General features: G+C 43.6%; 1 protein-coding gene across 4 annotated transcripts in view; it reads left to right on the top strand.

Moving 5' to 3' along the window:
- The window catches only part of MSH3 (mutS homolog 3), a 246,423-nt gene that overhangs the window by 21,144 nt on the left and 203,017 nt on the right, over positions 1 to 22,262 (top strand). For all 4 annotated transcript variants that reach the window (XM_068247988.1, XM_068247981.1, XM_068247994.1 and 1 more), the window contains exons 3-8: positions 3,121 to 3,323; positions 5,663 to 5,863; positions 8,373 to 8,489; positions 17,819 to 17,938; positions 19,046 to 19,189; positions 21,271 to 21,437. In XM_068247988.1, coding sequence (XP_068104089.1) covers positions 3,121 to 3,323; positions 5,663 to 5,863; positions 8,373 to 8,489; positions 17,819 to 17,938; positions 19,046 to 19,189; positions 21,271 to 21,437 — 952 coding nt within the window. The remainder of the gene's footprint in view (positions 1 to 3,120; positions 3,324 to 5,662; positions 5,864 to 8,372; positions 8,490 to 17,818; positions 17,939 to 19,045; positions 19,190 to 21,270; positions 21,438 to 22,262) is intronic.

Raw genomic sequence — 22,262 nt, 5'->3', positions numbered from 1 at the left:
GTAGGGGTCGGGGGAAAATGAGCTGAACTTACCCGGGGCTTCTAATGGTCCCCCGCAGACATCCTGTGTTGGCGCAGCCACTCCCCAATGCTTGGGCCCCGCCTCCGGTTCACTTCTGGAATTTCTGACTTTAAAGTCTGAAAACCACTGCGCCTGCGTTGCCGTGTCCTCGCTCCCGCTCATGTCACCAGGAGTGTACTGCGCAGACACACACCATACTGGGCCTGCGCTGTGCGCTCTTGATGACATCAGCGGGAGCGAGGACACGGCAACGCAGGCGGAGTGGTTTTCTGACTTTAAAGTCAGAAATTCCAGAAGTGAAGCGGAGCCGGAGCATCGGTGAGCGGCTGCGAGGGCACAGGATGTCTGCTGGGGACCACTAGAAGCCCCGGGTAAGTTCAGCTCATTTTCCCCCGACCCCCCTACAGTATTCCCTTTAAAGGGAACCTAAACTGAGAAGGATATGGATTTTTCCTTTTAAAACAATACCAGTTCCATGGCTCTCCTGCTGATCCTGTGTGTCTAATGCTTCATACACACTTGAGATAAAAGTCTTTGGAAAAGGCAAGATCACAGACCAATCTTACCACCCTTCATGTAGTATGAGAGACATACTCTACACAGTCTATTCTATGGAGCTGAACTCCCCATCAGATAAAATCTTTGCAGGATGCTGCACACAAAGATGCCCGTACACACTCAAAAGATCATTATCTGCAAAAGATCTGTTCCTGCAAAATATCCATTCCTGCAAAATGCATTCATAGTCTATGAGATCTGCAGATCATCATACACACTTGGTTTAAAAGACTTCATCTGCATATCTGGCAATCATCTGCAGATCTGAAAATCCATCCTGGTGGATATGATCTGCAGATGATTGTCTGTTAAACCAAGTGTGTATGATGATCTGCAGATCTCATAGACTATGAATGCATTTTGCAGGAATGGATATTTTGCAGGAACAGATCTTTTGCAGATAATGATCTTTTGAGTGTGTACGGGCATCTTTGTGCGCAGCATCTTGCAAAGATTTCTGTCTGATGAGGAGTGCAGCTCCATAGAATAGACTGTGTAGAGTATGGCTCTCATACTACATGAAGGGTGGTAAGATTGGTCTGTGATCTTGCCTTTTCCAAAGACTTTTATCTCAAGTGTGTATGAAGCATAATACTTTTAGCCATAGCCCCTCAACAAGCATGCAGATCAGGTGCTCTTACTGAAGTCAGACTGGATTAGCTGCATGCTTGTTTCAGGTGTGTGATTCAGCCACTACTACAGCCAAAGAGATCAGCAGGACTGCCAGGCAACTGGTATTGTTTAAAAGGAAACATCCATATCCCTCTCAGTTTAGGTTCCCTTTAAAATGTATCTCTACTTTCCCAAAGAACTAATACCGTATATTCCGGCGTATAAGATGACACCCCAACTTTTCCAGTTAAAATAAAGAGTTTGGCATATACTCGCCGTATGACTACCCCTCTTCACAACATGCCTCCTCCATCCTCCTGGCCCACCCCTGTATACACCTTTGCATATTACTGGGTGCCGTAATCCTCCAGGGGAGGGAAAAGAGATCAGGCTGGGATTTTTAAGAACTTGGTGTCAGGTGCGGGGTGTCAGTATTGTGCCAGGCAGAGCTTACCGGTTGCAGCAGCCTTGGCGGAAAGGTCCGCTTGTGTCCTGGGTCCTTCCATGTCCTCCACTGTCCCCCTGCATCATTCATGTCCACGTCCTGTGTGTTTGAATACCATAGCATCTTGCGAGCAGCCGCTCGCGTGGGTAACAAGGCAGCTTCCTGATTCCGGGTCACCTGATTGGGGAAGTGCGCTCCACAATTCAGTGTCTTCCTCTTACAAATAAGAAAACTTATTTGTACATTTATTTCCTCTTTCTTTCTGCTGAAAACTAAAAACGATCGCTTGAAATTAAAAAAAAAATAAAATAAAAAAAAAAAAAATAAAAAAATGGAACCACACAGACCCACCCACCCACACAGACACACCCACACACAGACACACCCACACACAGACACACCCACAGACAGACACACACACACCTCCCCTCCCAGAAGCTCTGTGGGATGAGCATGTGTCCATATGCCCCACCTGACAGCTGAATCTATTCACAAATCTGTTGGTATGGGTGATTTTTTTTTTTTTTTTTTATTATTTTAATAAAATCACACTGCTAAAGTGAGAGAACAAATTTGTAGCATTACATGACTAAAAGCTTTTAAAATCACAAGCTCTTAGGGCTCTTTTACACTACAGGCAGCGGTAAAAGGCTAAAACGTTAAGACGTTTTTAAGGCGTTTTAACGCCAATACATTAGTATCAATTGTAATGAGAAACGCCGTGGTCAGCCCTAAAAAAGCTCCTGGGAGCTTCAAAATGCAACGCTCCAAAACGCAGCATTAAGTGTGAAAGGTAAAATGAAAGTCTATGGACTTCCATTCTACCTAGGAAACCGCCAACTTCGGCCGTGGCGTTAAAACGCCGAAAAAGCCCTCTGGTGTGAAAAGGCCCTCAGAAAAAGCTCTTGCAAAGTAAACCAGCCCTAACTGCTAAATAGTACCTGTCTTCTTTGTGTTTACTATTTACCTGCATCAGTGTTTGTTTTACTTCAGCTAATATCTGGAAAGGGGAAGGGGACTAGATCCTTGAGGCAGGGGTCACACTTACTGGCTTTCGTACGCGTTTTCTGCACAGAAAAACTGACTTCAACTGAGAACTCATGTTAATCAATGAACTAGGTCACACTTTAATGCAGATTTCGCATGCAGAAAAAAAACTGACATCTTGCGCAATTTGTCAGTTTTCTCTATAAATTACATTAGCTGTTGTAAGGTAGAGGTCACATTTGTCTTTCAGTTTTCTGAAAAGTGTAGAAACTGAAAGACAAGTGTGACCCCTGCCTGAAAGCTTACATACCGGTAATCTAACTTCATCAGTTAGCCATTAAAAGGTATTTTACAAAACTTTGATGTTTACCTACATAATTTGTTTGCCTAACACCAGAGACTCTTTTGCTACTAACGTTATGAATCCAAAGTTTTATTTTTTACAGGATGTCTTTTACATTCTTATTTTTTTCTTTTTTTTCCCCCTTAATTTTTAGAGCCAAAAAGGTGTGGGAATTCCGTCATTACAGAACGAACATTGAATACATTACGGCAATTCTGCAGTGAATCTAAACCTCTGGAATTGCGGAGTCCTCCTGTGAAAGTACCAGAGGTGTTGGCGCCATTTGTAGGGTTTAAAGAGAGCCTCCCAAAGTCTGAGAACTGTGAACAAGATGGAGACTCCAGTTTTAACAGTAGAGTAAGTTACCTTTTGTTAGTATTATCGAAGCTGTTACCTTCTCAGGGCAGGGACACATGACTTGGTTCATTAGCAAACCAGAAAAGATAACTTTTTTTTTTATTTTTTGTTTATTGAGATTAGATACTTCTTTTTGCTGCCAATACTGTTTTTTGTTTTCAGTCTGAACTGCATTTTTTACTTTTTTAAAGCGGTATCATCACCATAAAAATCAAATTTCAACAGCAACTGGTCTGAGTGTATTAAGTGATAAAGATGCTAATCCTGCATTCAAAACTTTCAAAACTTTTTCTGCTGTTATGATTTGGAGTTATCACATACTTAAGGAGCACTGGCCCTTTAGTAGTCGGTGCCAAATAATTGCATGCTGGGGGTTCTTTTTATCTATAATGTAATCCTCCTCTTTATTTCCCTGCCAGCTGCTTATCTGAAACCTAATCCCCTACTCACTTGTGTTTACAAGCAAGGCTGAGGCGCAAAGTAAAGGGCAGAAATGACATCACGAATTAGCCTTAACTGTGGGCAAAAGACATTGTTCTCACCACTAACAGAATTCTCGTCATTTACTATATAACATTCACTGAAATCAAAACGTGGACAGTATAATACATGTGTTATGTAAGTAGATCAAGTATTTATCTACTTATATATGTGTTTTGTTTCCCTGGCATAGTATGGCTGATCCTACTGCTTTAAAGTGGGATTGTCAGCCATAAAATCAAATTCCATTTATCCACTGCTCTGTGTTTCTTATGCAGCCTACAACCTTACCTTGTTTTTCGGCTGTAATAAATCTTATCTCAGTCAGCCTGGCTCTATTTGCTCCATTGCAGACGAGAAGGAAACTTGTCATCACCCCTCCCACATTCCTGCTCCTCACTGATTGGCTGAGGGCAGTTCAGTGAGCTGCTGAAATACAATCTATGCTGTGGTCACATGTGTTTACAAAGCAAGCTAGATATGACTGTGCGGTTTCTAGGGGGAAATAGAGTAAGGGAGAAAATTACATCAGGATTGGCTTCATTCCAAGGGAATAAAAATGCCAATAGTTTTCATTTTATTTACTATATAAAATTCACTGAAATTGAAAATTTGGGCAGTACAATACATCTGTTCTGTAAGTAAAACAAGTATTTATCTACTTTTTATAAGTGTTTTTTGTTCATGGGATAGCATGGCTGTTCGATGCTGCTTTTAAAGGAATTGATATTAAAAATGTAAAGTGGACCTAAACCCAGGACTTTTTTACTGCTCTAAAAGATAAGCAACAGCATAATCTTTACAGAAAAACATTGTCTTGTTTCAGCTTGTAGAGCTTCTCAGAGATGCTGCAATGTAGTTGCTTCTTGGTTGCTGCGAGCACATACAGGGTTTTCAAATAGCCTTTGTGAATGGCACACACGTGGCACAGTTCAGACCGAGATGACAGCTTAATGTGTACCTGAAACGAGAAGCTGGTTACACTGTAAACACATTCATATAATTTTCAGCCAAGGAGGAATATTTGGGCCATACAATTTTAGTTCCCATGTCTCTTCAACTATCAAGCTCAAAGGAAATCTAAAGTGAAAACAAAATCAGTTTAACTTGCTTTGGGCTTTTTGCAGCCCCCTGGAGTCATCCTGTACCCAGGACGTCCGTCTGAGTCCCTCTGTCAAGCAGCTGCGTGACCCTCCACTGTGGCCAGCGCATGCGCAATACGTGAAAATCGCTACTGTGCATGCACAGAGTGTGTTCCTGGCAGCGGGAGTGCAATCGGGGTGCGCGTGGCTAAGGGCGACACATTCTCAGTTCGGCCAGCTTTGCGGAGGTCACCGCTGCTCAATAAAGGGATATGAAGTACTGTGCAGGCCCAGGATGACTCCAGGGGGCTGCAAGAAGTCCCAGGTAAGTTAAACTGATTTTTTTTTATTTTGACTTAAAGAGGACCTCCATGCAAAAACTAAGAATCCGTTAGCGCTGCTGTAATGCAAAGTTATATTTACCTCAAATCTTGTCCCACAAAGCTACCTCGAAGTCCCTGCATCACTGCACTTTCGCCAATTGTCCCCGCTTTACCTCTTTCCTCACAGCTTGGCAGTAAATGACTTGGCGTTTTTTCTCGCAGGAGAGAGGACAAGACTCTGGAGGTAAATATAACTCAATAGAACTTTGCACTACAGCAGCGCTGACAGATTCTTAGTTTTTGCATGGAGGTCCTCTTTAAATAAACCAATAAGTTGTTACACAAAATGGTTAGGTTTGTTTCTGGTGATTATTCCTACTGTAAAAATATGGAATTGTAAAGATATGAAATTTTTTTTTATTTCAGTAAATTATTTTAATTTTGTTTTTTACAGGCTAATAAACACACGTCAAATAAGTTTATTTTTTCGAAAAGGTGTGAGACACTTTCTGAGAGGAAGACTCCTAACCAAAGAACCAGAACAGTGTACACGCCTCTGGAGCAGCAGTACATGGAGATTAAGCAGCAGCACCAAGATGCAGTCTTGTGTGTGGAGTGTGGCTATAAATACAGGTTCTTCGGAGAAGATGCAGAGGTCAGAGCCTATGTCAGCACATGCAGCTTTACCATTCTGACAGGAACATCTCCAGAAAGACAGCTAAATACAGAACTGAAATACACATATGCAACCTGCTATATTGGTTATAATTAAATTTTATGTATTTAACCTGTGTTATTCAACCCCCGTGCACTTGACACTTTTAACTTGAAAAATGCTCAGACTGAAGTTTTTAGGCTGGGAGCACACTTGTCTGTGCAGAAAACCATGTGTTTTCTTGCATATGCGTAAGGCTTCAAATCTCAAGTTCAAAAAAAAAAAAAAAAATTTGTGCCCCAACAGCAGAAGGAGAACAGCATCAGAAATCCCATCATGCTTTGCACAGCATCAGGGGAAACTTGCCTGTGTAGATGTCTTTGATGGGGCGGAGCTTGGCTTCTGTGCAGCTAAACATGAGGCTTGGGTAGGAAAAACAAAGTTCTGATGCTGTGAAACTGTTAAACACCAAGCCTTAGTGGTGCTGAGTAGATTTTTAGTCTGCGGTTCACTTTAATATGCCTTTACAAAAGAGAGAAAAAGTACATTACTAATGCAAAAAAAGCTTTAAATAGTATGCCTGCACAGTCCCTTGCACGTAAAACCGTAGGTCCGCCCCCTATTTGTAATGTCATAGTACATTTCTATTAGTGAGCTCTGCACAAAGTTTTATGCATTGCATGTCTCTAGTTTTTGTCATAAAAATATTATATTGAACGTTCCTGGCTGGCTGCATCTAGTAGCATCATTTTCTGTAGAGACCAAGTGCAATTTTACTGAACAGGCATGCACAGCATGCTGCATAGCACTTTAGCAGTATTGCTATAGTCTGCGCCCCGCCTATGGGTAATTCAAGGATCTGGACGGACCCTGAATTACTTCTCCATCTGAGTTGCTAGTATTTGGAGGGAGAATAGTAATTAACGCTGCCAGGAATTGCAGCAGCAGGGTGAGCTATTATTCGGCTCACTCTGTGCCAAAAAGATCGGGCGGTGAAAACTAATGTACGCATGTTCCTTGAAGGCCACACTGCAGCACATGAATATACAGTAGGACAAGTTGCTTCAGGGAGCAGCCATGCACCTAGCTGGCGTTTGCCTGTGCTTCATGGGTCTGTTGAGAACTATCAATGAGAAAAGAACCCTTCTAATCTGTACATTTCTACTGACCTAAGAAGGCAAAGAAATAACAGTGATTGGTTAGCTGGCAACTGATTAACCAGCCGCTGTTTTTAAGCTTAATTTTCTGGAGTATGTTTAGATGTTTGTATCAGGGCTGTGGAGTTGGAGTCGGGGTCAGGGCAATTTTGGGTACCCGGAGTTGGAGTCGTTGATTTCATAAACTGAGGAGTCGGGAGTCGGAGTCGTCTGATTTTTGTACAAAATCCACAGCCCTGTTAAGTATTAGGGCTTGTTTCCACTGTTGCGACGCGATTCGCCGGCATTCCGACGCTTGTAAAAACGCATGCGGATGCGTTTCTGCATGCGTTTTTACCCGCGATTTCGCGTGCGATTTCGCATGGCAGGGTGCCATGCGAAATTAACCATGACACTGCCATGGCAAAATAACATTGGAAAAGGTGCGAAATCGCACGCGAATCGCGGGTAAAAACGCATGTAAAAAACGCATGCGTTTTTACTATTAAATACATTAGCGGCGATTCGCACTGATTCCCGACGCAGGCGAAATCGTTGCCTCTTTTGTGCGTTTTTTCTCCGCAACAAAAAACGCACAACGCCACCGCAGGAGTGGAAACAGCCCCATCCACTCACATTACATGTGCGAATCCGCATGCGTTGGACGCATGCGGATTCGCGATAGTGGGAACGAGCCCTAAGACTAAAGCTGAGTACACACATCCGATAACGATCGTTCGAAAACGGACGATAGCGACAATCGGAACGATAATCGTGCGTTCTAAAATTACTAACGATTTTTTTTGAACGATAACGACCTTTATCGATCAATCCGGCCGATCCAACCCGGCGGATTTTTTAAACCGATAATAGTTCAATCGTTGCAGTGTGTGCGTTTCTCTATACGAACATCGTTACGTGTGTACTGCGTCGCTCGATTTCTCATTACGTCACTTCCGTTTGCGCACGCATTTTTTATTGGTCGTTGTTCGGTACTTTTTATAAAAAATAGTTCATGTGTGTACACGATCGTTCGTTTCGAACGATATTTTCTTTCTCATTTTAATATCGTGCAAACGTCACGAATCGTTCGTAACGAACGATCTTTATCGGACGTGTATACGAACCTTTAGGAGTCGAGGAGTCGGAGCCATTTTGGGTACCCGGAGTCGGAGTCGTGGTTTCATAAACCGAGGAGTCAGAGTTGGAGTCGGAAGATTTTTGTACCGACTCCACAGCCCTGGTTTGTATGTTAGAATTCTGTTCTCCCCACTATAATGAACAGCAAGTATTTGTGAACACTTTCTCTTACAATGTGCTAGATACTGCTGGATCATGTGCCGGATACTTATCATTATTTTACACCTTTTCAGATAGCGGCCAGGGAACTGAATATATATTGCCACCTTGATCACAATTTTATGACGGCGAGTATCCCCACTCACAGACTGTTTGTGCATGTTAGGCGGCTTGTTGCAAAAGGATATAAGGTAAGTACAGTATTTTATTTTTTTTTCTTTGTTTTCCTGCTTCTGTGACTTTTACATTCAGCTTTCTTTTTTATCTTGTATATGCTTTTGAAGTAATGTAGGCTTTTGGTTTCAAGAATACAATTTGTATGCAAATAAGTACCAACTTTCATATATGTAGACCACAACCATTTGTTTTAGGCTATGACACTAGTTATATTGAGTTCATAAAAGCGTTCACAGGCCTGAGGCCTCTTTTCCATGAACATTTGAACTGTGTGCTCAGCAAGCAGTTATCAGGCAGCAACAAGCAGTTGTGAGAGTTTGAGAAGCATTTCACTGCCTATCAACTGCCTGTGGAAAAGATGCCTTATTTGCCACAAAAAGTCTCAGACAGCTTCTAGTGTGAAGACAATAGAGAATCCAGTTACCAACAACAGCTCATTGCAGCAATAGGGGAGTGTATAGGCAGCTATAGACTGTGTCATAAACAGTAGCAGTAAGGGCTGGTTCAGACGGACGTTTGCAGAGCGTTTACTGCCAGCGTTCGGGGCTTGGCGTTAAACGCTCCCATTCAAGTGAATGGGAGCGTTTGTACCAAGCTTTTATGCGCGTTTGCACAAACGCGGCGTTCGGGTCCCGATTTTCAATGGCGTTCAAGGAGCCCCTGGAAGCTACATGTTGCTTCCAGGGGCGGTTAACCGCGACGAGTAATGTCCCCCTAGGGGAAGAAAAAACGCGACCGCATCCGAACGCAATGCGAACGCTGCTGAAAGCCTGAACGCATCACGAACGCAACGCCAACGAACGCAACGCCTCCAAACGTCCGTCTGAACCAGCCCTAAGGTTCAAAGGTTCATCTATTGCTGCAATGTGCGTCAAAGCTAAGGCTCCTTTCACACACAATTTGTGTGCAAATTACATTTTTTGCAAAATTGCAATTGTTGCACATGTAATGCAATCCACGACCTCGCATTCTTCAATTCTTTTTTTTTTTTTTTTTTTTTTTTTTATATGCAAATTCTCTGCTGAAGAAAAAAAATTGGCCCGCATAAATACTTTTTGCCGCAACAGACATCCAATGCAGGCCAATGAGAATTGCAAATTTTCACAATTGTAAGTTAATGACATACAATTTCATGTAAATGAACTTCATTGGTATGCATCAAAAATCTCATTCTGAAAATCTGCATAATTATTCCACATACACAACGATTCTAAATCCAAAAATTGCAAAATGCAGAATCGCAAATATGAAAAAGGTGGTAGAAAATTGCAGGTTTAAGTGAGAAGATGGTACATATAGGGCACCCTCAGGGCTCGTTCCCACTATCGCGAATCTGCATGCGTCCAACGCATGCAGATCCGCACATGTAATGCAAGTGGATGGGCCTGTTTCCACTGTAGCGTTGTTGAGGTGCGTTTTTTCAGCGGTAAAAAAACGCACAAAAGAGCCAACGATTTCGCCTGCGTCGGGAATCCGTGCGAATCGCCGCTAATGTATTTAATAGTAAAAACGCATGCGTTTGTTACATGCGTTTTTACCCGCGATTTCGCGTGCGATTTCGCACCTTTTTCAATTTTATTTAGCCCTGGCAGTGTCATGGTTAATTAAAATCGCATGCGAAATCGCGGGTAAAAACGCATGCGGAAACGCATCCGCATGCGTTTTTAAAAGCGTCGGAATGCGGCCGAAATCGCGTCGCAACAGTGGGAACGAGCCCTCAAACGTTTATATGCTGTATTTGCATTCCATTGCAATCTTGAGTTGCAGTTGAGGAGGAACGTTTGGTGCATTCCCCTCAGAGGAATTTGTACTTGGCAGCTGACATCTGGGACGTTTTTGCACCTGTATTGCGTTGTATGCATCAATATTTATGCCTCTGAGGAAGCGACCTTTGGCCGTAAAACACATCTGGCAGCTTTTGAACTCTAGCTATGTGCTACTCTGTTGTATGATAACAGAAGAAATGTCAGCATAAGATACGGGCTAAAATAGCATGCAATAAATGTGATGCGATTTTTAACATTATATGACTTTGTTCTTTTCCATAGAAACCACAATTTTTTTATTCTGGTTTGTGGTATATTTTGAGGGGTAGGAGCTTACAATTCTTTGTATATATTTCCATTTTCAATCTGCATACAGATTTCAGCAAGATTTACATCAATTCAGGAAAATCTATCTCTACTCCAGCAAGTTTCCTCTGCATCTTCAAGCCCATCCAGTCACTGGACATTTGGAAAGCAAGAGAGTAGGGACCCTGTCAAAGCCAGCTCCCCTTCTTCTACCATTATACCTGGAAGGGTAATAGTATAAAGAGAACCGCACACTCTCTCCACACAACCGATGTTAAATTTTCACCGATCCGCCAGTGCCAGAAACCAGCAGGGACACCACTCTTGCAACGACTTCAACAGAACAAACTTGGAGACGGCACACCAATGGCTTGCAATTTCAAATTGTATGGGAGTACACAGCAGTACACATGCCCTGTAACGGCATGTGGCTGTCAGCTTGGAAGACCAGTCAGGAGGCTCTTCATGGCTGTCAGGTCAATAAATTGGCTTGCATGCAGATTTCAAGCAAGTCATATGCTCCTTGGAATTAGGGCCCTTTTAACTGCGTTAGTATGCGTTTTTTCCAGGACGTCTCAGGACAACAACCCTGAGATTTGTCTCCCTCCATTTCCAACTGGACAGGAAGCTAGTTAAAAGAATTGGCATAATTGATTAGGCAGGCATAGTACATAAGGCAACATTCCCTTACCCTCATCCGTTGTTTTCCTGTCCAGCAGGATGCTGGTTGTGTGGGGGAGAGCTGGCCAACCATGATAGATATCAGGAGCCGCGGCATACAAGTGTCCCCTGTGTCAGCGCTGGTCAGGCGAGCCAGCGCGGGTGCTTGCTGTCTGCATCGGCTTGTCCCCCAACCTGTGTTACACGCCAGAGCGGCTTCCGCCGGAGAATGTGACTCCCACATTACATGACCGAGGAGGAAGTAGGATGCGTTCGTCCCAGCGGACATCTCACTGCATTTAGCCACTGATTGAGCTAGTCTGCTCAGTAATGCGGCGGATTTCTAAGGTAAAGCAAACCTTTTCATTATGTTTGGGCGGAAACCTTCAGGTGACCTATTCAAGGGTTGTGCATCCTGGTCAGTCTTGTGTATGCTGACCATGAAAGGGTTCTGAGGAGACAAGCTCCACTCCCTCTCTGGTATGTGTCTTCTGTTATGTGTTTTATATCGGCTATTGTTTGAGGGTTATCAGGCACCCTCCCCTGGCTTTTCTCTTGTTCTGTAAAGGGTTCCACTAGTAATTGTATGTCCTCCTCCCCCAACCGTGAAAGGCATTTGCTAAGACCTTACCAGATTTATTACCATAAAGGTAAAACGCCCCATGGCATCTACTAGCGGCTTGTTTTGCACTGCTCTGCAGCATGCCATTGAGCTTCCTCCTCCATTGAGATGTCCAAAGCTGGGTTCAGAGGCAGGTTAAGGTCTCCCCCTAAGATCACACTACCCTCTGAAAAGGAGTCTAAAGTCTCCAAAAATGTTTCCATGAACGCCACTTGGTCGGTATTAGGGGAGTACACAGAGACCAGAGTGTATTTTAAACCTTGAATTGTTCCTTTAATTCGTACAAATCTACCCCATGCATCTAAAAGGGAATCTGTGAGCACAAAGGGAAGCGAACGGCCCAGGAGGATCGTAGAGCCTTTCGTCTTTGAGTCAGGGGACACACTCAGGAATGAAAGGGGAAAATTTTTGTCTCCCAATCTGTGGTGATGGTCCTTCCTGAAGTGTGTCTCCTGTACAAAAACTATTTGAGCCCTCTGCCTCCACATATCCTTCAATAGAATCCTTGTTTTTCAGGTATATTTAAACCCTTAAGGCCCCATTCACACTTTTTAAAAACGCTAGCGTAATGAAACCCTAAGAACCCTATCTTACTTGGGCGATTTGCGCTATCCGCCGCAAATCACCCAAAAAACGCGAAACACAAACGCGTCGCATGTACTATTTTCAGGCGATTTCCTGGCGATCGCGTTTCAGTGTTATAGAAGCACTAAACGTGATGGCGCCAAAATAACCTCAGTGTTCAGTGATTTTTCCGCGTGAAATCGCGGAAAAATTACTCCTGCAAAACACCGGCAAAAATCGCCGGTGTTTTGTAAGTGTGAATGGGGCCTAATACTGGGCATACACAGTTAAATCCGGCGGATCGATTAGCCTCCAGATCGATTCCCGCCGTGTCCCCGCAGCCGCCCGGATCAATTCCCGCTCATCCCCACGGGCGCTTCCTTATCTTCCGCTCGATCTTCGCTATTGTCCGCCCGCGCGTATCGAGCGGGGAATCGATCCGTGCGGTGATCGGACCTGTCGGAAATTATCAATCGAGCCATCAGCGGCTCGATTGATAACAAACTATCCACCCATTTATTCCCAGCATTAGAGTTGATCGACACACATTTCAAAGGCTCCATAGGAGAACATCAGAGAATCTATCATTGTTGGGGGGTGCACACCTTGAACCACTTCTGTCGGTCAATAAAAATGAACAATCACCAAGCAACATTATCTTCAACGTGAAGAGTAGAACTAAAATTAGCATATTACCAAAAAGAGTTAAGACCAAAACAGTCTCCCTATTTGGAGATAGAGTAACCATTATGACTCGTGAGGAACCGAGCCCTCCCCTCCCACCCCGCCCACCTTAGTGTCAGACATAACTGGTAAGCTCTGACCCTCTTCCCCTCCCCTCATATCAAAAACCTGTAACACACAAAAAAATATATAACAGAGTACCCTCCTCCTGCCCCCTTCATTATCAATTATATGCACCCTTTAGTATAAGAATAACATTATCACTCAGTTCAGCGTGTGTGATCTGTATAACTCTACTATGAAAGAATTATTAATGACGAAGGCATATTTCACCTAGTGTCCCATTGTCTTTAGGTCCTGTAGGTATTAATGGATTACATATACGTGCTTCAACAGCAAAAATGTGACCACAGGTATCGTATACCTAGAGCAGGTAATTGTAAATGGATAAGCAATCATACCGTTAGCGATAAAGTATGCACCCACAGAGGTGCGCCGTCTTCTGCCAGCCATATTTTATCTCCGTGTGGACGAAAATATGGGTACTAGAAATGAGGTGAATATGTAGACTTATGGATCAGAGAAAGGTTGCCTATCTTAGGTGTCTATACCTAGTATTAAACAGAACTGGTGACAATATTAAATTGTGCACTCTCAGAAGTCCGCCGTCTTCTGCCAGCGTGTCTCCATTATATATCACACCAGATGGTCAAAATACATTATGCAGGAATCAGTGAAAGTTGTTTTCTGTTGGCTCCACATCATTTATATCCTGTATAAAGTCCCAAAGGCTATGTATAGAGAATCTTCGTGTTCCTAAACCGAGTACTGTGTAGTACTCAATGGAAACCCGCAGAATACATTATCTACTAGCATTATGTAAAAGGATAATCGTATGTTTGCTGGGCAGTGTCAGAGGGTGTCGATTGTCTATCTCGCTCTGAAGAGCATAAACTATGCAATCAGATCGGTGCATCACAAGAAGCAAGGAGAATGTACTTATCTGCCATATAGAGTGCTCAGGTCATCTCGTCCCTTCAGCTCTGCCAGGACTCCATGAGCGTATTCACCTCCGCTGTTTCCTGACACGCTGAGGTAGGCTGATAGGTAGTCGCTCTGGTACTCAATCAGGAAGATCCATATGTGGCAGGTTTAAGGCCTTCAACAGATCTGGCAAATCTGTCGGAGCTTTCAGAGAAAAGGTTCTATCGTCTTTTAAACTTGTGACTTGAAAGGGAAAGCCCACTTGTATTTCAAACCGTTTTCATTCAGCACTTTTAGCAATGGTTGTAGTGCTCTTTTAGCCAAGGTACTTGGAGCAAGGTCCTGGAATAACTGCAGCCGGTGCCCTTCGTATTCCACCGCCTCCATGTTCCTCGCTGCCTGCATTATGGCTCCTTTCACACTATAGTGGTGCAACTTACATATCACATCACACGGTGGATTGCCCTCCAACGGTTGGGATCTCAGGGCCCTGTGTGCTCGGTCCAGCTTGATGGCGTTGTCTGCCAGCTTCCTTAGCACCATGTTAAAGATGGCGACGAGTGTTTCATATAGTTGTTGTGGTTCATAGCACTCTGGAAGGCCTCTCACCCGAATGTTGCTACGTCGACTGCGATTTTGTAAGTCCTCCAGACCACTGCATGGTCGACTGCGTTTTGTTAGTTTCTTTCAGGCGTTCAATATCCGCCTTCATGGCTGCTGCGTCTGCCTCCAGGGCCTGAAGCCTATTGCCCTGTGCTTCCACCTCCACCTTAATCACCGCTAACTCCGCTCACGATGTCGCAGTGGTAAGTTATGGAGGAAAACCTGATCTTATTTAGAGATTTGGTTGTGGCTGTAGCTGTGTCTAGCTCGTCAGCATTCTTGCTCAGGCCCGGAGTAGCGTCAGCCATCTTGAGCGCGGTATGGGTGGCCTTGTTTCTTTTAAGGTACTTAGTGAGATGTTGTTGCTGCGGTGGTGATATATTTTTTTTTTTTTTTTTTTTGTGGTTGGTGATCTTCACTACCCTTCTTCGATCGTCCTGGCATCCTTTGGAGGTGAAATAGGCTGTATAAAGTGGCTCTGAGCTGATTTTGGGCTCGGTAGAATAGAGAGAGCTCTTCAAACACGCGTCCTCACACTTCCATGGTCGGCTCCGCCCCCCGATTCCAAACATTTTTTACACATAAATAACTGCAAAGTGGGGTGTGCGTAATTATTCAGCCCCCTTTGATCTGAGTGCAGTCAGTTGCCCATAGACCTTGCCTGATGAGTGCTAATGACTACTAAATAGAGTGCACCTGTTTGTAATCTAATGTCAGTACAAATACAGCTGCTTTGTGATGGCCTCAGAGGTTGTCTAAGAGAATATTGGGAGCAATAACACCATGAAGTCCAAAGAACACATCAGACAGGTCAGTGATAAAGTTATCGAGAAATTTAAAGCCGGCTTAGGCTACAAAAAGATTTCCAAAGCCTTGAACATCCCACAGAGCACCGTTCAAGCGATCATTCAGAAATATAAGGAGTATGGCACAACTGTTAATCTACCAAGACCAGGCCGTCCACCTAAACTCACAGGCCTAACAAGGAGAGCGCTAATCAGAAATGCAGTCAAGAGGCCCATGGTGACTCTGGACGAGCTGCAGAGATCTACAGATCAGGTGGGGAAATCTGTCCATAGGGCAACTATTAGTCTTGCACTACACAAAGTTTGCCTTTATGGAAGAGTAGCAAGAAGAAAGGCATTGTTAACTGAAAAGCATAAGAAGTCCCATTTGCAGTTTGCCACAAGCCATGTGGGGGTCACAGCAAACATGTGGAAGAAGGTGCTCTGGTCAGATGAGACCAAAATGGAACTTTTTGGCCAAAATGCAAAACGCTATGTGTAGCGGAAAACTAACACTGCACATCACTCTGAACACACCATCCCCACTGTCAAACATAGTGGTGGCAGCATCATGCTCTGGGGGTGCTTCTCTTCAGCAGGGACAGGGAAGCTGGTCAGAATTGATGGGAAGATGGATGGAGCCAAATACAGGGCAATCTTGGAAGAAAACCTCTTTGAGTCTGAATACGACTTGAGACTGGGGCGGAGGTTCACCTTCCAGCAAGACAACGACCCTAAACATAAAGCCAGGGCAACAATGGAATGGTTTAAAGAGACTCTGTAACAAAAATGTCAGCCTTATTTCTCCTATCCTACAAGTTCCTATACCTTTTCTAATGTGCTCTGGCGTACTGCGGCCTTTTCTAAGTACACTGTCTCTCTAATTTATCTTATCATCTTTTCTTTGACAAGTTTTGTCGGCCCAGAGAGGAAGGAGCTGCCTCTGGTGTGATAGGGACAAATTATGCACACCCACTGCACGCCTCCTCTAAGCTCACTCCTGTGTGCTTTGTCTTCTCTCAGTATCAGCTGTGTCTGAGGCTGTGGGAGAAAGGAGCTGCCTGTCACATGCTGACAATTTGTTACCCAGGTACAAGTGCAGAGCCCAGACTCCTGGCTCAGAGGAAACAGCTGTGTTTATAAAGGAGTCTGAGGATTCTTGTCACGCTTCAGTGGCACTGAGCCACAGAGGCAGAAGGTAAAACTTTTTTTCTAAACTTGCACATAACAACTGAAGGCTGCATTCACTGTGTAATAATAAAAACTTGTCATGCAACATAAGGCAGTATACATCCTGTTTCTTTTCAGTATACTTCCTGTTTCGGCGGCCATGTTTACGGTCTACAAAACAGTTTATAAAACTGTTATTTTATCGCCAATATTGCGGCGGAGAGTGGTGAAACACAGAGGGGGCTAGGAGATGCCCCCGAACAGGCTGATATGTTTATTTATATAACATTTTTTTTCAATACAGATTCTCTATAAAACAAAACCTATCTATGTGTTAGAATGGCCCAGTCAAAGTCCAGATCTAAATCCAATCAAGAATCTGTGGCAAGATCTGAGAACTGCTGTTCACAAACGCTGTCCATCTAATCTGACTGAGCTGAGACATACTCTAAAAAACTGGCAGTTGTAATTACAGCAAAAGGTGGTTCTACAAAGTATTCACTCAGGGGGCTGAATAATTACGCACACCCCACTTTGCAGTTATTTGTATTTGGTTTTTTTTTTTAAATGTTTGAAATCATGTATGATTTTCGTTCCACTTCTCACGTGTACACCACTTTGTATTGGCCTTTCACGTGAAATTCCAATAAAATTGATTCGTTTGTGGCAGTAATATGACAAAGTGTGGAAAATTTCAAGGGGGCCGAATACTTTTGCAATCCACTGTACAAGTTTTAACTGAAATCTTGTTCACAATGCGCTGCTATGGAAAAAAAACTCATACCAACGCATTAAGTGTAAAAGGGCCATTTTAGTGTCACTAAATACTTTTTTTTTTTTTTTCTTCAACAAAGCTTTTACTGTATTGGAACAATAAAATATGAATAAAGAAATACCCCAACAAGTATTCAAATCAAAGCATTCAAATAAAGTATGAATCCTGAAACACAGATGCCATATTCTGCATGGTGCATATCATTGCTAAGCCAAACACTGAAAAGGTGCTCTACTGCCATGGTGCTGTCTTGTGGCTCGTTAGTCAGACAACCTCTATGAGAGAAAAAAAAATGTTGATAGATGTCTTTGTCCATATTAGTTTTTTCTTTGCATCACTTTTTGTAATATCTGAACTGTAATTCTGCATGTGTCCACAGTGTGGAGCTTCTGTCTCAAATAACATATTTCTGTTGAGTTTGCAGGTTGGAGTTGTCAAGCAAACTGAAACCGCAGCACTGAAGGCAGCGAGTGAAAACAAGAATTCCCTGTTTACACGGCAACTCTCTGCTCTTTACACAAAGTCTACACTCATAGGAGAAGATATCCTTTGAGAGTCTTTTAACAGTGTTCCAACACCCCATAAATATTTTGCTGTTTTTTTTTCTGTAGCTTTATTTAGTTGAGGCTTGTACTATAGAACAGAGTCCCTCAACATTAGGGCAACATTATAACAGCACTTACCCCTTTCTGAAAGATGGCATTTGCTGAGCACCCCTTGTGAATAATCCATAACATACCAGGAACCATCAGCAGCGAGTGGAGGATGGGCGGAGAGGAGGCAGTACTGACACTTCCTCCCCACCCAAAAGATTTCGGCAAAGCAGCGGAGGTGCAGGGGACGCTGGAGGGGGAGGAAGGTGCTGTGACACTTGTCACAGCACTCCACACATAAAAATGTATTAAAAGTATGTTTCTGTTAAACCGGGTCAGGGGTTCTGTAACCTTCCCTTTTTAAGACTTTTGGAACATTTAGGCCCGGTTCACATTTGCTTTTTTAGCCAAACTGATCCGGTCTCCGCTTCACCGGATCCGGATGGCTCGTCGATGGCCCGGTTCACATTAGTGAAAACGGATCTGATCAATGATTGATCTGATCCGTTTTCACTCGTCAATACATACCTTATCTTCATAGGCAGCCGGCGGTAAAGGCTTCTTCTTCTTCCGCTGTGATTACACAGTGCGTCATGCGACTAGTCACATAACACGTCATGTAGTCACGTGACGCGGAAGAAGATTGAAGCCTCTACCTCCGGCTGCCTATGAAGATAAGGTATGTATTTAAGCCTCCTTAGCCCAGCTGCGGCACCCTCCCCTCACCCTTCCGTCGCTCTGGATCGCGTCGGCCCATGCCCCCATCCCCCGTGGAACGGTCCGTTTCTTCACTAGTGTGAAGAAATGTTCCGATTCCCATTGCCCCCAAAGCTGCAGTATTTTTTGTCCAGATCTGTTCCGCTCGGCAGAATAGTCCGGAAAATTAGGGCCACGTATCCGTGCCAATGGACGCATGTGAATGGATCCATAGGTTAACATTGCATCCATTCACATCCGTTCCGTTTGTACAGTATACGTTCTGGGAAAAACGCAAATGTGAACCGTGCCTTAGCAGAAATACATTCATGCACACTGATTCTCCTTAATATTGAGTACATGTGAGCCCTTTAATGAACCTGGAGGATTTACAGGAAGTGGAGCTGGTGACAACAGAATCTCCTAACAGCTTCCTCTTATGTATTTCTGAGGCTCTGGAGAAGTCTAGGAATAAGAAATCTGATGGGCCGGTCTTTGGTGTAGTGGTAAGAAATGTATTTATTATTTATTGTATTTATAAAGCGCCAACATATTACGAAGCGCTGGACATTAGTTTAGGTTAGAGTTCACTCAGATGCATAGCATGGGTTCACAGTAATGGAGGTGCATGATCAGGTAGGACACAAAAGGAGGAGGACCCTGCCCGAAAGCTTACAATCTAGAGAAGAAATGTTGTCTTTACATTTTTTTTACAGTTGAAGAAATAAAGTGAACCCAAGACGGAACTTTTTTTTTTTTGTGTGTTTTTTTTTTTTTTATAAATTAAGTAGAAATGGTCAGAGTCCTCCCCTGTCCAGGATGATGTTACTTTTAAGGTGGCCACTAATGATCCAATCTTTTTTTCATCCAATTTTACCAAATCTATGTAGTATAAAGGTAAATTAAGTGAATATAATGAATGGATAATTTAGGTACTTCCCTTATATTCCATAGAAATGGTAAGACTGGATCATTAGTGGCCACCATTAGGGGTTGGAGACTCAGTAACTGAAAACTAGAACATATTAGCTGTGCAGGAGGCTGTTACTTTTAGGAACAGGAGACCAAGCATCTGAAAACTAGAACATATTAAGTTGCCTACAATCTTACCACTTCTATGTAGTATGAGGGACTACCTAAAGTATCCATTAAAAGGATATTCACTAGATTGACCTGGATACCGAAAGTGCATAACAGCTACTCAGTGCAAGCAAGTTACTCATTCAGGATGATGGGAATTTCTAGACATGAATTTCTAGGCAGCTTATGCTAGAAAGTAAAAGATCACACACTGACACTATATGGAAGTGCAGTTTGAAATTACTTTCAGGTTGGGAAAGTCATAGGTAGCTGGAAATATAAATTATTTTTAAAGCTCTCCATTACAAAAATAAGTGTGGAGCATAGACATGTCTATAGGAAATTTGTAGGTACTTTTGTAACAATCTTTAAAGGGACTCCGAGCAGTGCAAAAACTATGGAAAGATGCATATCATTTTAAAGCTCTCTTTCTCCTCTTTCCAATGATATATAAATCGCCACCCTACACCTTTTAGTTTTCGCTATTTTCACGATTGAAATTGCCGCGGCTGCGATTTCGATCGCGAAAATAGAGAAAACTAAAAGGCGTAGGGTGACGATTTAGGTGTCGTCAGAAAGAGGAGAAAGAGAGCTTTAAAATGATATCCATCTTTCCATAGTTACTTGTATTACACAGGACGACACTTTCCCTCCCCAGTGTCAGCAGCTCCATTCAGCAGAATGAACTGCTGACTTTAGGAAAAAGTCGGCCTGTGTAATACAATGTAACTATGGAAAGATGGATATCATTTTAAAGCTCTCTTTCTCCTCTTTCTGACGACACCTAAATCGTCACCCTACGCCTTTTAGTTTTCTCTATTTTCGCGATCGAATTCACAGCCGCGGCAATTTCAATCGCGAAAGTAGCAAAAACTAAAAGGCGTAGGGCGGCGATTTATATATCATTGGAAAGAGGAGAAAGAGAGCTTTAAAATGATATGCATCTTTCCATAGTTTCTGCACTGCTCGGAGTCCCTTTAAGTCTGGACATCCACTTGCACAAATTGCAAATGCTCCCGTGGGCTTCATTCCATCCACATGCATTATTAGCCTCGCCGTTAGGCCCTAGCGCTTTAGTGGGTGGTCTCCAATCACATGCAAACCAGCGATAAAGCAAGGAGAGTTCCATCAGCCATTTAACTCGTAGGGTAAATCACCTTTTGTTAAGCCTGCTGTTTGCGGCTGTGACATGAAGCAGTACTTTTTCCTGTGACCTGCCCACAGTCCACTATACATGCTCCAGCCACTTAGAGTCACTAGCTTTCGCTGCCAAACCGAAGATTCCATATGGCAAACAGCAGCGTCCAGTCACAGCCACGTGTGGTTACACCCAGTAATCTCCGACGGTTCAGGTCGCACACCAGCAGCGGCTTTCGTTAATGCATTTTGCCCCCGCCTACTTGGGGCTTCATCAGAACGTGCTGATAAATGCATGTCAGAGATGCAGGATCACTTATGTGCTCCGGAGAGGGGAGGCCCTTAGTAAATCAGCTATGTTCTTCCACAGGCCGTCCAGCCCTCTACAGGAGAGGTGATGTATGACAGCTTCCAGGACTGTAAATCCTGCTCTGACCTGGAGACAAGAATATTACGCTTACAGCCTGTGGAAATCCTTCTGCCTTCTGAAGTCTCTGAGCAAACCGAAAAGCTGATCTGTGGTATAACCGCTGCAAGGTAAGTTCAAAGAAGAAGAATTGTCCCTCCAGGCCTTGAAATAAAACCATTGTTTCCTCAGTTTGATCACTTTCAATTGATTTGGTTTTTCTTTTGCATTGCTTTGAAAGATCACTTAAAGTGTACATAAGGTGACATTATGAGATAAACATGTGTATGTACAGTGCAAAACATATACATAACCTTGCTGTTTTACTTTTTATTTTGCTGCCTGAAAGAGTTTATTTTTAGGCATGGAAGTGACAGCTTCTGTCTTGTTGGTTCTATCAATGAGAATGTTCCATGAAATTAAATCTGAACAGTCTACTTAAAGCCAATGGGTACCGGTAAAAAAAAGAAAAAGTCAGATACTCACCTAAGGAGAGAGAAGGCTCGGTCCTAATGAGCCTTCCCTCTCCTCTCCCGGTGCCCTCGGTGCTGCGCTGGCTCCCCCGTGCGCGTCCGCCGCCGCAGGGACTTCGGAGGTCTTCGGGAGCACTCTGGATTCCGAAGACAGGCCGCTCCATACTACGTACGCGCGAGTGCGTCATAGAGGGCGCTCGCGCATGCATAGTATGGCGCGGCCGCGTCATCCAGAGCCCGAGTGCTTCCGAAGACCTCCGAAGTCCCTGCGGCGGGGGATCCTGCGCGAGACCGGGCACCGGGAGAAGAGAGGGAAGGCTCATTAGGACCGAGCCTTCCCTCTCCTTAGGTGAGTATCTGACTTTTTCTTTTTTTTACTGGTAAACATTCACTTTAAAGCGGAACTGAAGTTAAAAAAAGCCCCAAAACACCACAGTTTCGCTTACCTGTGGCTTCTGCCAACCCCTTGCAGCCATCCTGTCC

This window comes from Hyperolius riggenbachi, chromosome 1, assembly GCF_040937935.1.
Source record: "Hyperolius riggenbachi isolate aHypRig1 chromosome 1, aHypRig1.pri, whole genome shotgun sequence".
NCBI lineage: Eukaryota > Metazoa > Chordata > Amphibia > Anura > Hyperoliidae > Hyperolius > Hyperolius riggenbachi.
Note: the sequence above shows the minus strand (reverse complement) of the source record. Positions and strands in the feature narration are given on the sequence as shown.